We start from the raw sequence: 14,702 nt of genomic DNA on the forward strand, positions 1-14,702 counted from the left end.
GTGTTACTATAATAAACATGCACGTGGCGATGGGATCAGTAGGCCGCTCTTGTGTTAGTCAGCACGCCCTCTGGAGGACGTTTTGCAACTGTAAGTTTACACGATAAAGTTGCTTCTGAAACGGAACTCTGTATTTATTGTCCAAAGAATATTAAAGAGTCTCATACTGAAGATGTTCTGAGTTGGTCTCCTGTTCACCTTTTTTTTCTGACATTTTTGCGATTAATTGTCTTTACTTGTCTTCTTATAATATGCTGTTGTCTTGTACAAATATGTAGCATCTCAAAATCTTGCACTGATTCAGTTCAATTTATTTTTATAGAGCACTCTTCTCACGCAGTGACACAGCACGCTGAACAAAGGCATAAGTCAGATGGTTTGCTATGTATTAAATTACTACAATATTCATGCAGTTATTAAAGCTGTAAGTATGCCTACTGGTCACGGAGGAAAGGAACAAAAGTCCCAACTGAAAAGCAAGGGGGAAAAACATTTCTGGGGGTCCAAGTACCAGTAGGTGCCCACCCCTCCTGAGCATTGTACATTGAAAAAAAGACTTTTAAGTAAATTTACAGCTATTAATAATATTGTAGCTGAGTGCTAATAATTTGATATTCCAGTTCACACAAGTATGTCTTGTTCACCATGGCATGCAGTCATCAGCTTCAGTCAGTGTGGGGTGCTGGTATGATGGCCGGTCTCCTCAGGTGTCATCATTGGGAAACCACACACACACACACACACACACACACACACACACACACACACACACACACACATTTTCAGAACCGCTTGTCCCATACAGGGTCACGGGGAACCGGAGCCTACCCGGGAACACAGGGGCGTAAGGCCGGAGGGGGAGGGGACACACCCAGGACGGGACGCCAGTCCGTCGCAAGGCACCCCAAGCGGGACTTGAACCCCAGACCCACTGGACAGCAGGACTGCGGTCCAACCCACTGCGCCACCACACCCCCCATTGGGAAACCATGCTCAATAAAAAAGAAGTGGTTAGTTACGGATGACTATGAGATTATAGAGCTTTATACAGAAGGAAAAAACAACACAGCAAACAGGAATTATACTGGCCATTGACATGCCGGAGTGAGTATATAAGTCTTAAACCTGGGTCTAATGGCTGACACAGTCGGGGCATTCCTGACAATAACATGCAAATTATTCTGAAGTTTAGGCACTCGATACCTAAAGGCATGCCCTCCTGTTGACATTGATCACAGGTAACTTAAGGTAACCCGCTTCCAATGAGCACAGACAACATCTTGGAATATAAGAATCAATACTTAGCAGGAGCAATGACACTTACTGCCTTATAGGTCAAAACTAAAATTTTATAATCAACTCTAAACTTAACTGGAAGCCAATGCAGTGATTTAAGTACCGGTGTTATATGGTAGTACTTCCTATTTCTTGTAACAATTTTAGCAGCAACATCCTGTACCAACTGCAGTCTGGATACAGTCTGGTACAGACAGCCCAATAATAAAGCATTACAATAGTCAGCACAGTAGCACGCTGGGCAGCATGGTGGAAAGCGAGTAGTGCTGCTGTCTCACAACACCTGGGTGGTGCAAGAGGACATGAAAGCATGATCCTTGCTCAGTCTGTGTGGAGTTTGCATGTTCTCTCTGTGTTTGCGTGGGTTTCCTCTGGGTGCTCTGGTTTTTTCCCCACAGTCTGAAGACATGTTGTTCAGGTGGATTGGTGACTCTAAGTCACTTATAGTGTGTGAGTGACACAGAAAGTGTGTTTCGCTGATGTATGGATGAGTCACCCATTGTAAGTAGTGTATCTAGCAGTGTAAGTCATCTTGGGTAAATAAGGTGGGGGCTGATAGCACTATATAGTGTTCACTGGAAGTTGCTTTGGTGAAAAGTGCCTGCTTAATGAAGTAACATAAACATAGTCAACCTACTTGAAAGCAAATGCATGAATCAGTTTCTCAGCATCTTTACTACACAAAAATTGCCTAAATTCAGCTATTTTTCACAACTGAAGAAGCACGACCTAGTCAATGTATCAACATGAGACACAAATGACAGGTTTCCGTCCAATGGAGCACCCAAGTCCTTAATACATTAGATACACTTGAAGCTTAAATCATGGGTGGTAAAGGTTAATGTGAATGTTATGAATTTCAGCACCTCCACCCACTTCATGTACTGTACCTCTGCTTTACTGGCATTCAGAGACAAGATATCATTACTCATACATAACTGTATATTGGTAAAACAATTTGCTAAAGAGGGGGGTGTAGTGGCGCAGTGGCGCAGTGGGTTGGACCACGGTCCTGCTCTCCAGTGGGTCTGGGGTTTGAGTCCCGCTTGGGGTGCCTTGCGATGGACTGGCGTCCTGTCTTGGGTGTGTCCCCTTCGGCCTTACGCCCTGTGTTACCGGGTTAGGCTTCGGCTCCCCGTGACCCTGTATGGGACAAGCGGTTGTGAAAATGAAATTTGCTAAAGACACCACGTGTGATGGGTCATCAGGCTTAAACAAAACATATAGCTGAGTGTCATCAGCATATGAGTGGAACCTTACATTATGTATGCAAATAATATCACCCAGTGCTAACATATAGAGTGAGAAGAAGAATGGACCCAACACAGAGCCCTGAGGCACACCATATTCAACATGCACACAGTAAACTAACCTACACTATAATAAATAAATAAACACACACACACACACACATTTTCAGAACCGCTTGTCCCATACGGGGTCACGGGGAACCGGAGCCTACCCGGCAACACAGGGCGTAAGGCCAGAGGGGGAGGGGACACACCCAGGACGGGACGCCAGTCCACCACAAGGCACCCCAAGCAAGACTCGAACCCCAGACCCACCGGAGAGCAGGACAGAGGTCCAACCCACTGCGCCACCGCACCCCTCATAAATAAATAAACAATGACAATAAATAAATATAAACAAGCCACACAGGTAGTCATTTAAGTGACTACTTAAAAGTGCAAGAAGTGCTACAAATTGTAAAAAATGTGCAATTAAATAAAGTGTGTTGAGATATGAAAATCCTACATCTAACATAAAACACGTAACACACCACAAAACACAACACTTACATTCACCAAAAATAGAGGTTACAGTGTTTTGGAAGTGCCAAAGGATGTGTGTTACTTACCCCAGTGTGGAGGATCTGCCGCAAACCTGAGAGGTTACAGCCAAAAGAGGCCCTTCCACCTCTCTTTGGCTTCTAAGTAACCCCATTACATGATGTCCTTCTCCATCCTAAAGGTTAGGTTGGCCTGTATTTTATGATATATACCCTGGATGCCCAAGTCTACCCCTGTCTGGACCAGGTGGGTTCTTGCATTCCAAAGCATTTGCTTGGCTACGCTAATCACTAGCCATGTCAGGGCGGTTGCTGCCTTCTGAGCACTATGGTTCCATCTCCTCAAGACTTTATCATACATCAAAACCATCTGCGGATCAACCTTCCTGCACAGACGAGTCACCAAATGTCAGACCTCCTGCACCTGTCTGCAATCCCAAAAGGCATGTGTGAGGATTTCACTTTTGCTGCACTGGTGTCGCGGGCAGAGTGGGTGGCTGGTCAATTTGTGCTTTTACAAGACTAGTCTGACTGGCAACTTGCGTTGTAGATGACGCCTCAAATCTTCAAATGGTTCAAAGCTTGCAGATGGTGGTCGAGCTCCTTTGGATGAATCCTGGCCCACGTGCCCTCTTCAAGCCCCAGAAGAACTCGAGTACTTCTTCTCTTGACCATGGTCTTATACAAGGCTCTGTGCCTCAAGCCCAGCCGCCGTGGTCTAACTCCACTTTACAGCATGGCTGTAATGAGCGGCCGTATTTCGGCATTCGGTCTGGTGTTGGACCAGGACTTCACCAACTGGTGCATCGGAAGGACCATCCAAAGACACGCAAAGTACTAGTGGGGATGCTCAATCGGAGCTGCCAGTTAGTTACATAACTGGGAGAGTAATAGACAATCCAGGTTAAGAGGAATGTCAAGCACATCCCTCCCTCCCTCCTCAGATACTCGTACCTGCCCCCCCCCAGACAAGATTTGAAACGTCTTTTGTAAGGCCTCTTTGCATTGTGCGGAGCAAGGGGTACACCTGCGCAAGGTAGAGCAACGTGGGGAGGATGTCCACCTTCAGCACCAGCATTTTCCCTATCAAGGAGTCAAGTCAAGAGTCAAAAGAGGCTTTATTGTCATTTCAACCATATACAACAGTACACAGTGAAATGAAAGAACGTTCCTCCAGGACCATGGTGCTACATAAAACAACAAAGTTAGCGACACAGACTAAAGTACATGTGTGCAAGACTTGTGCAAACAGTGCTGAACATTACAACAATTATTAAAACAAGACAATAGTTCCAGTGTCAGTCCTGAGTATTGAGGAGTCTGTTGACTTGGGGGAAGAAACTATTACGCAGTCTGGCTGTGAGGGCTTGAATGCTTTGGTACCTTTTGCCAGACGGCAGGAGGGTGAAGAGTTTGTGTGAGGGGTGTGTGGGGTCATCCGCAATGCTGGTGGCTTTACAGATGCAGCATTTTATATTTACATTTATTTAGCAGATGCCTTTCTCCAAAGCAACTTCCATTGAACTCTATGTAGTGTTATCAGCCCACACACCTTATTCACCAAGGTGACTTACACTGCTAGATACACTACTTACAAATAGGTCGCTTATCATCAGTGGAACACATTCTCTCTGTGTCACTCACACACTATCGGGGAACCTAAACAGCACGTCTTTTGGACTGTGAGAGGAAACCAGAGCACCCGGAGTAAACCCATGCAGACACGGGGAGAACATGCAAACTCAAACCCACATCCTCTCACACCACCCAGGCGCTGTGAGACAGCAGCACTACTCACTGTGCCACTGTGGTGCCCAGCATGTGGTGTAAATAAAATAGAACTGCTCCCAGCTATTTACAGTTCTTGATCAACTGCTACACCCCAGCTAGACCCCTTCGCTCATCTACTTCTGCTCGCTTGGTGGTCCCGCGCACGAAAGGTAAAGCGTGGAGGTTCTCGGTTCTGGCTCTGTTGTGGTGGAATGACCTTCACCTCTCATTCAGAACTGTGGAAGCTCTGTCTATATTCAAGAAGGGTCTGAAAACTCACCTTTTCTGGACCCATTTCGTCTAAGATTTCTCCAGCTCATGTGTGGTGTAAATGTTCATGCACAATAACTTCATGAGCATCACCAGATAAAGCCTTTATTCAGCCACTACTCTGGCATTGTTTTTGCTTGCTTGTTTATCTTCTAATATTAATTAAAAAAAAAAAAATTGGTAGGAGGGTATCAGGATTTGTCTATCCTGTGTTTTATGCACCTACTTGAACGCTGAACCTCGGTGCAGCAAGTGGTAGGCAATAAACTAGGTTTACTTGAGTCACATGTCTGTAGCTATGTCTTTCTCTCAATGTAATGCATAAATAGTACTTTTGCTGAGATGTACGTCGCTTTGGACAAAAGCGTCTGCTAAATGAATAAATGTAAATGTCCATGATCGAGGGAAGAGAGACCCCAATGATCTTCTCAGCTGTCCTCACTATCCACTGCGAGGTCTTGTGATCCGAAAAGGTGCAATTACCAAACCAGGCGGTGATGCAGCTGCTCAGGATGCTCTCAGTAGTCCATGGTCTTTAGCCTTGGGGTATGTCTTTTAAGGGGCTGCTGGTGGTGTTGTGGTTGGAGCAGCTGCTTTTGGCTGCTGGTTTGGTCCCCACCGCTGGCTGTAGTGCCCTTGAGAAAGGTGCTTGTCCTGCAATTGCTTCACTACTCTTGTCCAGCTGTGTGCCTGGGTACCTAGTTGTGGCCCTGTGATAGACTGGCGTCCTGTTCAGGGTATGCCCACCACTCCTCTATATCGCACAGTTTTAAACCCCATATTGGACTTATCTGGGTTTTATAGGAATCTTTAGGTGTTATATTTCTGGAGCCCACAATTCAAGTCAGAGACATATGAAAACAAAACAGATGATAGCAGCAGTTCTCAATTTATGACCAAAAATAATGCAAAATGTGTTATTCCAGTAAAAAAGATAAGTGACATATTTGGGCATCAGTTTCAACTAAAGATAAAACTATAAAGTGTCCTTTAAATCTAAATCCGGTTATTGAAGAAAAAAACACAAAAGAAGTTATAGTCCTGCTTACAGAGATTGATCATGAAGATGGAGAATTCTACTGACAAGGCAGAAGGCCTATCCACACTACCACACACTGCGCTTTCTCTCCACATCCCTAAATTGCACTGAACTAAAGCTATTGAGAAGATAATTTTTCATTTCATACTGTAGAACAGGACACATTCCGTTAAAAAATTTGTAATAATGAACATGAATATTATTTAACCGGGGGTGCGGTGGCGCAGTGGGTTGGACCGCAGTCCTGCTCTCCGGTGGGTCTGGGGTTCAAGTCCCGCTTGGGGTGCCTTGTGACAGACTGGCGTCCCGTCCTGGGTGTGTCCCCTTCCCCCTCTGGCCTTACGCCCTGTGTTGCCGGGTAGGCTCCGGTTCCCCGTGACCCCGTACGGGACAAGCGGTTCTGAAAATGTGTGTGTGTGTGTGTGTGTGTGTGTGTGTGTGTGTGTGTGTGTGTTATTTAACCAGTAAGGGGCGTGGTGGGTTGGACCGGGTCCTACTCTCCAGTGGGTCTGGGGTTCAAGTCCCGCTTGAGGTGCCTTGCGACGGACTGGCGTCCCGTCCTGGGTGTGTCCCCTCCCCCTGCAGCCTTACGCCCTGTGTTTCCAGGTTAGGCTCTGGCTCCCCGCGACCCTGAATGGGACAAGCGGTTCAGAAAGTGTGTGTGTGTGGGGGTATGAATTTCCCTTTGACTTTGCAACATTGAGTAACACCTTTAAAATAAACTTGCTCAAACAATTCTTTAATACTCCATCTTCTGTTTGGAATCTCATTATGTCTTCTCTGAGATTGGTGGCCTCTGACTTGTCCTAATGTGTAATTACAGTGATCACTGGTATATAAGCATAACTTCTCTCCATTGAAATATGTCATCTGGAACAACAGGGATATTCCATATTGCACATTGTTCCTCCTGAAAAAAGAAAAGAACAAATATTGTTCCTCCTCCTCAAAAAATGCTCTCCCTGCTGCTATTTCTAATGAATGACAAACTAGAAATACACACACATTTTCAGAACCGCTTGTCCCATACGGGGTCACGGGGAACCGGAGCCTACCCGGCAACACAGGGCGTAAGGCCGGAGGGGGAGAGGACACACCCAGGACGGGACGCCAGTCCGTCACAAGGCACCCCAAGCGGGACTTGAACCCCAGACCCACCGGAGAGCAGGACTGTGGCCCAACCCACTGCGCCACCGTGCCACCCCCAAACCAGAAACAATACTAATTTACTGGTGTTGTTAATAATGTCATGTGTAAAATACCTTCTCTTTTGGTTTGTATTTTTAGAGACGCTTTCCGTCATTGCATCAGTTATTTTTTTAAAGAAATAAATTGTCTAACAAGGTGATTTCAAGGAACGAATTAACCCTTAATTAACGGGTGTAGATAGAGTGAGATTTAGTAGAGATTTGAGGCGTCGATGGCTCTTCGCCCTCCAGCCGCTAGAGGCTGCTGTTTTCTACATAAGCCTGCTCATTACAGCGTCAAAACTCGCTTCTGCTTCCGGTTTATTCACCATTCACTTCCTGTAGTCGCAAACTGATCGACAGACTAACCGGAAACGGCTGTTGTCTGTAATTTTTGTACTTTTATGTCGAATATTTCTCGGCAAAGTCGTAAGAAAAAATGAAACTTGTGCGGTATGTATGATGTTTGGTTCATGTTTTACCTGAAATGTTGAGTTGGAAGGAAATAAACAGATGTGTTATGGAGGATGGCTTTAGATAGCATTTGGCGCCGGGGGGAAGTTGTTCTTTATGAATGAATGAGTGACATTATTTTGTATAGTGGAGCTAGTATATAATGTTGTACTTAGTAAATAAAGCACTGGAATTGTTGATAACTAGTACAATATGTGAGCTCTTATTTTAGCATTTTTAGAGCATTTGGAATGTAATTTTATCATGCGGGTTCTGAATCTGTGGTGCAACAGAGCAGGAGGAGGAGCATGCGTGAACTAGTTTGTGGTGGTGGTGGTTTTGCCCCCAAGTTCTGGCTGCACTTCTTTCTCCGCTGCATTTTGATTTTCATGGCGGAGATACTGTTGGGTTTTGTTGCCCGAAGTGTTGTTATTTTGTGTCTTTTCCAAACGAGGAAAAGTCTCAGTATTGAATTCAAATCCACGATACATACAGTGCTCCCATGTTTATCCCACTAACATCATGGGACTCACTCACTCTATATCTGGTCAGTGATTCTTTGCAAACAGGTTACAGCACTTAGTTATAACACGGAAAGAACACTCTCTGGACTGTTGTGAAAACTGATTGATCGACCCACACTAAAATTCTGTTAAAACTTGTTGGAATGAATGCACACACACACATTGGCTGAAGCCGCTTGTCCCAAGTAGGGTAGTGGTGAGCCGGAGCCTAACCAGGCAACACAGGGTGCAAAGCTGGAGGGAAGGGGGGACACCCAAGATGGGATGCCAGTCCGCCTCAAGGCACCCCAAGCAGGACTCAAACCCCATACCCACCAAAGAGCAGGCACAGGCCAAACCTGCTGTGGCACCATGCCACCGCACCCCTTTGGAATGAATGGGTTCTTTGTATTTGCTTGTATTAAATGTGATCTATGTTTTGTGTATAAATGTGATGTAATATCATCTCTGTAGTTTAATTTGTTTTCTGTTGTTCTTGCCACATTTCACTAAATCTGATTTCACACCATGTAGATTTTTGATGAAGCTGAGCCATGAAACGGTTACCATCGAGCTGAAGAATGGCACCCAGGTTCATGGCACCATAACAGGTCTGGTTCCAGCTACCGTGCTCTTGCTGTCTGTCTTTTAGTGTTCATGTGTGCTAACTCTCTGAGCCCACAGGTGTGGACATCAGTATGAACACTCACCTAAAAGCTGTGAAAATGACACTGAAGAATAGGGAGCCTACCCAACTGGAGTCTCTCAGTATCCGTGGCAACAACATTCGCTACTTCATCCTGCCGGACAGCCTGCCACTGGACACACTGCTGGTTGACATTGAACCCAAAATCAAGTCAAAGAAGAGGGAAGCTGGTAAGGATGTGTGGAAAGCATATAGCTGTTTCCCTCAGAGCATTGGAAAGCTCCTCACTTTTGTAAAATGGACATCCAGGACTGTTGTTTTGGCTGGCATGTAATTTACATTAATTAATTTAGCAGACACTTGCCTAAAGTGATGTATGACTCAACCAGAACAAAAGTGCATTAATAGACAGCTATTGATACAAGCATGAGGTTTAATTCAGCATACATAATACATACATTACATGGGTAGCTGCATATAGAACTGGTGGAGTTCAAAGTCTTATTAAAGCAGATTACATGAATAGCAGCATACAGAGTTTATAGGAAATACAAAGGTATTTGTAACAATGTAAAGTAAACTAGTGGTGTAAATGGGAGCTCCAGAAAAGAGTGAGTGAAACTGATGTTTGAGACCCGTTTTTAACATTGAGAGGAATTTGGCAGCTCTGAATAAGGTTAGGCAAAATTGTCCAGATTAGTTCTGTTTTCCTGTCAGTTGTGGGTGTTTGCTAGTTTACTCATCTAGGACATGTAGTTACACTTCAGGTATAATGAATTCCTTGCACATATTGAAGTTCATGCTCAAGTCAAATCTTGACTGATGGTGTCGTGATCTCCGTTCTTTAGCCCCATCAAAACAAGTATCAGTATACATTGATAATGCATCCCTATTTCATATCGGGTGCTCAAGGTGCAGTGACCCAGGTTGTTAAAACTGGTCAAAGGAAAAAGTACCCATTGCTGTTCCAGGTTTTTTGAAAAGTGATCAGGGGTCTGGTTAAAGGGAAAACCAGAATACCCTGCCTTTGAATTCAGTGTTATCTGATTCCCTGATTCATGAGCCCTCTCTCTTTCAGGACAGCTGTAAACATTGTCTTTAAGTCTTGTCTTTTTAGTTTTTCCATTTAGCTGGTAATTTTCTCCAAAGTGACTTAAATGACTGACCAATTTATACAGCGCAGCACTTTTTCTACTGTGTTAATTCAGGATAATTACCTTGCTCAGGGGCAATAGAGTAGGAGGTGGGCTCTCCATTGTACCTCCCTTTGTGTCCTACATTAACAGCACACATCTTTAACCTTTTTATTGCTAGTTGGTGTGTGTTCTTCAGAAGATGCTTGGGTTATTTATATTTTTTTGATTTGTAAGCCTCAGATAAGAGTAATATTACATGTCTAGAACAAGTGGAGAAACATCCCCCTCTTACAAAACATTTGTAAGCTGGTTAACATTTGTATACTGGTTTAGTTATACAGTAGGTGCTAGGGTTAAAAGTGGAAAAATACCCTTAGTTGAGTAACTTTTGAAACAAAGTATAAAAATTTGAGAGAATTGTGTTTGATCATGTTCACTGATTTGCACCAGTTATTTTGATGTTACCTCTTTTATAGGCTGAAAAAGGTGTGTGGCTGAAAGGTTCAGCAATAACTGGTCTATGACGGAGACATTTTTTTGTTTCCCTCTTTCCTGCCTTAGTGGCTGGACGGGGCCGAGGTCGGGGCAGAGGCAGGGGGAGAGGGAGAGGCAGGGGCCGAGGGGGACCCAGGCGATGAATCCTTCATCTCCAGCCCGTCTGCTCTTCCTTTCTGCCTGTACAGTCTTTGTTTCTTCAGGAAGAATTTTGGAAACTTCAATTTTTTTCAACCCTCTCTTTTATATAATAAACAATGTTTTGGGCCAATGACATGTTGTCATTATTTGTCTGCATTTGTGTGCAAATGTCTGTTGTATTTTGAAAAGGATAATTTGCACAAATTATATTTGAATCTCTCATTTGTACTTCTGTAGTTTAAAATAAGTCATAAGATAGTGGAGGTTATATAAAAGCTATTGAAAACTTTGATCAGTGTTTGTGACAAACTGCTAATCCACTGATCAGTAGGTAGTGTGTTACTGTACGCTGGCTCCTCCTGTTACCAACATTCCATGTGTTCAGATTGTTTCAAGGAAAATACATCTGAACAGTATTTGAGTGAGGGGCAGCCTTTTGTTGAACTCTTTCCCCAGTGTTTATCGTGCATGTCTGGTTTTCCTGAGTATCGGTGATTGATAATGAGGAGAAACAATGAACCAGTCAACGGACATTGAATGAGATGTCATTTAAAATCAATGTAGTTCAGAGATAAAACAAATGTTACAGTAGTCTTTTTAAAAAGTAGCTTTATCTGAATTATTTATTTTATAAAACTTATGAGGTTTTTACAGACCCTAAGTAGAAACAAGCAAGGAATGGGAAGCAGTGAGGGATTCCTGTTACTCACCTCTTATTCACTGCATTAGCTGTAAAAGTTACTTTGGATTTATGAACCAATCGTGTTACGGACACACTTCCAGTCCCATCTGTGTCTGTTGAGGAGACTGCGGCATGTGAGAGTTCTGCACTCCAGAGCTATTTACTTCAGCAATGCGCCTAAAGCCTCTAAACAATTTGTAAAGGTGGTTGAGGTGCACTTTGAAAAGTTTTTACAGCTTTCATGTTGATCAGCCACTTATATATTCAGTGATGTGCCTGTATTCACTGGGAGGATTTACTACAGTAATCACTTCTTTCTGCAGTGCAATTCACTTCCACACAGAGAACCAGAAGAGGGCTGTTGGAGTTGGTGGCAGGGCAGAAAAATGTCGCATGTTGGTGGACACTGCCAGTTCAGCAGCAGTGCATTGTTGTGGGTGAGGAGGATGGAAGGTGGGGAGTAGATGTGGGCAATACAGTGGATGTCATGAAGAACTAACCTGGAGGGGCAGTTTTCCACCCAGTTGTTGAAAGAGGAACACGGAGGCACAGCAGACAAGGTGTAAACAGGTGCTGGATGCACTGAGACATTTACTATTATTCACTTGCCAGATGGTTTTCTCTAGTGATGTACACCCTTTATTAAAAAGTATCTGACATCTGTATCCAGGTGACTTACAGTGCTAAACTGCAGTAAACTACCTAATCATTCACACGCTTATGCAGCTGAGCAATGTAACACACACACTCGCAGGGTGATTTAGTCACCAGCTCTCCTAAGACAAATCTTTGCACTGCGAGATGAAACAAGAGCACCTGAAAGAAACCCAAAAAAGCAAAGTGAGAACACAGATTCCACACAGAGTGAGCTTGTGTCAAATCTACATTTTACCGCTACCTGCTGTGCTGCTCTCCAAAAGCCCTGAGAGGCAGGAGACAGAGTATCAGTAAGAGAGAGACACTAAACAGTATGAGTAAGATGAGTTGGTAGATGAATGAGAGCGAGAGAGACAATATCACTGAACACAGTGAATTTGTATCAAGTCTTGGAATTAACCATGATCACTATGACAATAATGTAAAAGAAATCATGTATAACATTTTATTTCCTCCACATAGTGTAAATATCTTATATGTATGCATACAGTGCTGTGAAAAAGTATTTGCTCCTTCCTGATTTTTTTTTTTTGCATATTTGTCAGTTAAATGAGATCAAACAAATTTTAATATTACACAAAGATAACCCAAGTAAATACAAAATGCAGTTTTTAAATGATGATTTCATGTATTAAGGGAAAAAAAGCTGTCCAAACCTACCTGGCCCTATGTGAAAAAGTAATTGCCCCCTACACCTAATAACTGGTTGTGCCACCCTTGGCGGCAACAACTGCAATCAAGTGTTTGTGATAACTAGCAATGAGTCTTTCACATCGCTGTGGAGGAGTTTTGGCCCACTCTTCTTTGCAGAATTTTTTTTTAATTCAGCCACATGGGAGGGTTTTCGAGCATGAACGGCCTGTTTAAGGTCATGCCACAGTATCTCAATCGGATTTAAGTCCAGACTTTGAATAGGCCACTCCAAAACCTTAATTTTTTTTTTTTTTTTGAGCCATTCAGAGGTTGACTCGCTGGTGTGTTTCGGATCATTGTCCTGCTACATAACCCAAGTGCGCTTGAGCTTGAGGTCACGAACTGATGGCCAGACATTCTCCTTCAGGATTTTCTGGTAGAGCGCAGAATTCATGGTTCCATCAATTATGGAAAGTCATCCAGGTCCTGAAGCTGCAAAGCATCCCCAGACCATCACACTACCACCACCACGTTTGACTGTTGGTATAATGTTCTTTTATGAAATGCTGTGTTAGTTTTACGCCAGATGTACCGGGGCACACACCTTCCAAAAAGTTCAACTTTTGTCTCATCAGTCCACAGAATATTTACCCAAAAGTCTTGGGGATAATCAAGATGTTTTTTGGAAAATGTGAGACGAGCCTTTGTGTTCTTTTTGGTCAGCAGTGGCTTTCGCCTTGGAACTCTCCCATGGATGCCCTTTTTGCCCAGTCTCTTTCTTGTTGTTGAATCATGAACACTGACCTTAACTGAGGCAAGTGAGGCCTGCAGTTCTTTAGATGTTGTTCTGGGTTCTTTTATGAGCTCCTGGATGAGTCATCGTTGTACTCTTGGAGTAATTTTGGTAGACCGGCCACTCCTAGGAAGGTTCACTACTGTTCCAAGTTTTCTCCATGTGTGGATAAGGGCTCTCACCGTGGTTCGCTGGAGTCCCGAAGCCTTAGAAATGGCTTTGTAACCCTTTCCAGACTGATACATGTCAATTACTTTGTTTCTCATCTGTTCTTGAATTTCTTTAGATCGCGGCATGATGTGTTGCTTTTTGAGATCTTTTAGCATGCTTCACTTTGTCAGACAGGTTCTGCTTAAGTGATTTCTTGATTCAACAGGTCTGGCAGTAATCAGGCCTGGGTGTGGCAAGTGAGATTTAACTCAGCTTTCCAAAAAATGTGGTTAATCACAGTTCATTCATGATTTAACAAAGGGGGGGGGGGGGGCAATTACTTTTTCACACACAGGGCCAGGTAGGTTTGGACAGCTTTTTTCCCTTAATAAATGAAATCATCATTTAAAAACTGCATTTTGTATTTACTTGGGTTATCTTTGTGTTATATAAAAATTTGTTTGATGATCTCAATTATTTAACTGTGACAAATATGCAAAGAAATCAAAAAATCTGGGAGGGGGCAAATACTTTTTCACAGCACTGTACATACATATATTGATTTAGCTGATGCCTTTTTCCAAAGCAGCTTACAACTATTTACCCAGCTGGGTAATTTTACTGGAGCAATTTAGGGTAAGTAGCTTGCTCAAGGGTACTACAGCTGGAGGTGGAATTTAAACCTGTGACCTTTGGGTTCAAAGACAGGAGCTCTAATGACAATGCCACCAGGTACCCTGTATACAGCATCTTTGTCCTGGGGACTGAAGGATCGCAGTTCTAGTCCCTAGCTGAAGTAGAAGTACTCACCCCGAGTCACTGCACCCAAAATACTCTGCTGTTCAAACAGTTTGAAATGCTCTGAAAAACGTGTCAGTGAAGCATGAAATGAATGTGCAACAGGTTTCTAAGAGGCTCTCTGTGTGACACATTGGCGATGCTCATTACTAATGCAGTATTTAGTGCCCTTACCAGCTCACAGAAGAGTCCAGAAAAAGCACCATCAATGTTCTGTCACACACATACATCTAAGAGCTATGAATTTGTAATGTCCTTGTGCAG

General features: G+C 43.5%; 1 protein-coding gene across 1 annotated transcript; it reads left to right on the forward strand.

The window, feature by feature from the left end:
* Window positions 1-7,678: 7,678 nt before the first annotated feature.
* Window positions 7,679-10,851, forward strand: snrpd1 (small nuclear ribonucleoprotein D1 polypeptide). Its single transcript, XM_018765899.2, has 4 exons — window positions 7,679-7,804; window positions 8,842-8,918; window positions 8,992-9,183; window positions 10,651-10,851. Exons 1-4 carry the CDS (start codon window positions 7,791-7,793, stop codon window positions 10,725-10,727), a joined length of 360 nt encoding a protein of 119 aa, XP_018621415.1. The 5' UTR covers window positions 7,679-7,790; the 3' UTR covers window positions 10,728-10,851.
* The last annotated feature ends 3,851 nt before the right edge of the window (window positions 10,852-14,702 follow it).

This window comes from Scleropages formosus, chromosome 23, assembly GCF_900964775.1.
Source record: "Scleropages formosus chromosome 23, fSclFor1.1, whole genome shotgun sequence".
Classification (NCBI taxonomy): Eukaryota; Metazoa; Chordata; class Actinopteri; order Osteoglossiformes; family Osteoglossidae; genus Scleropages; species Scleropages formosus.

Bases quoted from the DNA above. Each gene is read 5' to 3' on its own strand.
- snrpd1 (XM_018765899.2), top strand. The intron at 8,919-8,991 runs GTCTGGTTCCAG...CTGAGCCCACAG, and splicing joins GGTTCATGGCACCATAACAG to GTGTGGACATCAGTATGAAC. The intron at 9,184-10,650 runs GTAAGGATGTGT...TTCCTGCCTTAG, and splicing joins GTCAAAGAAGAGGGAAGCTG to TGGCTGGACGGGGCCGAGGT.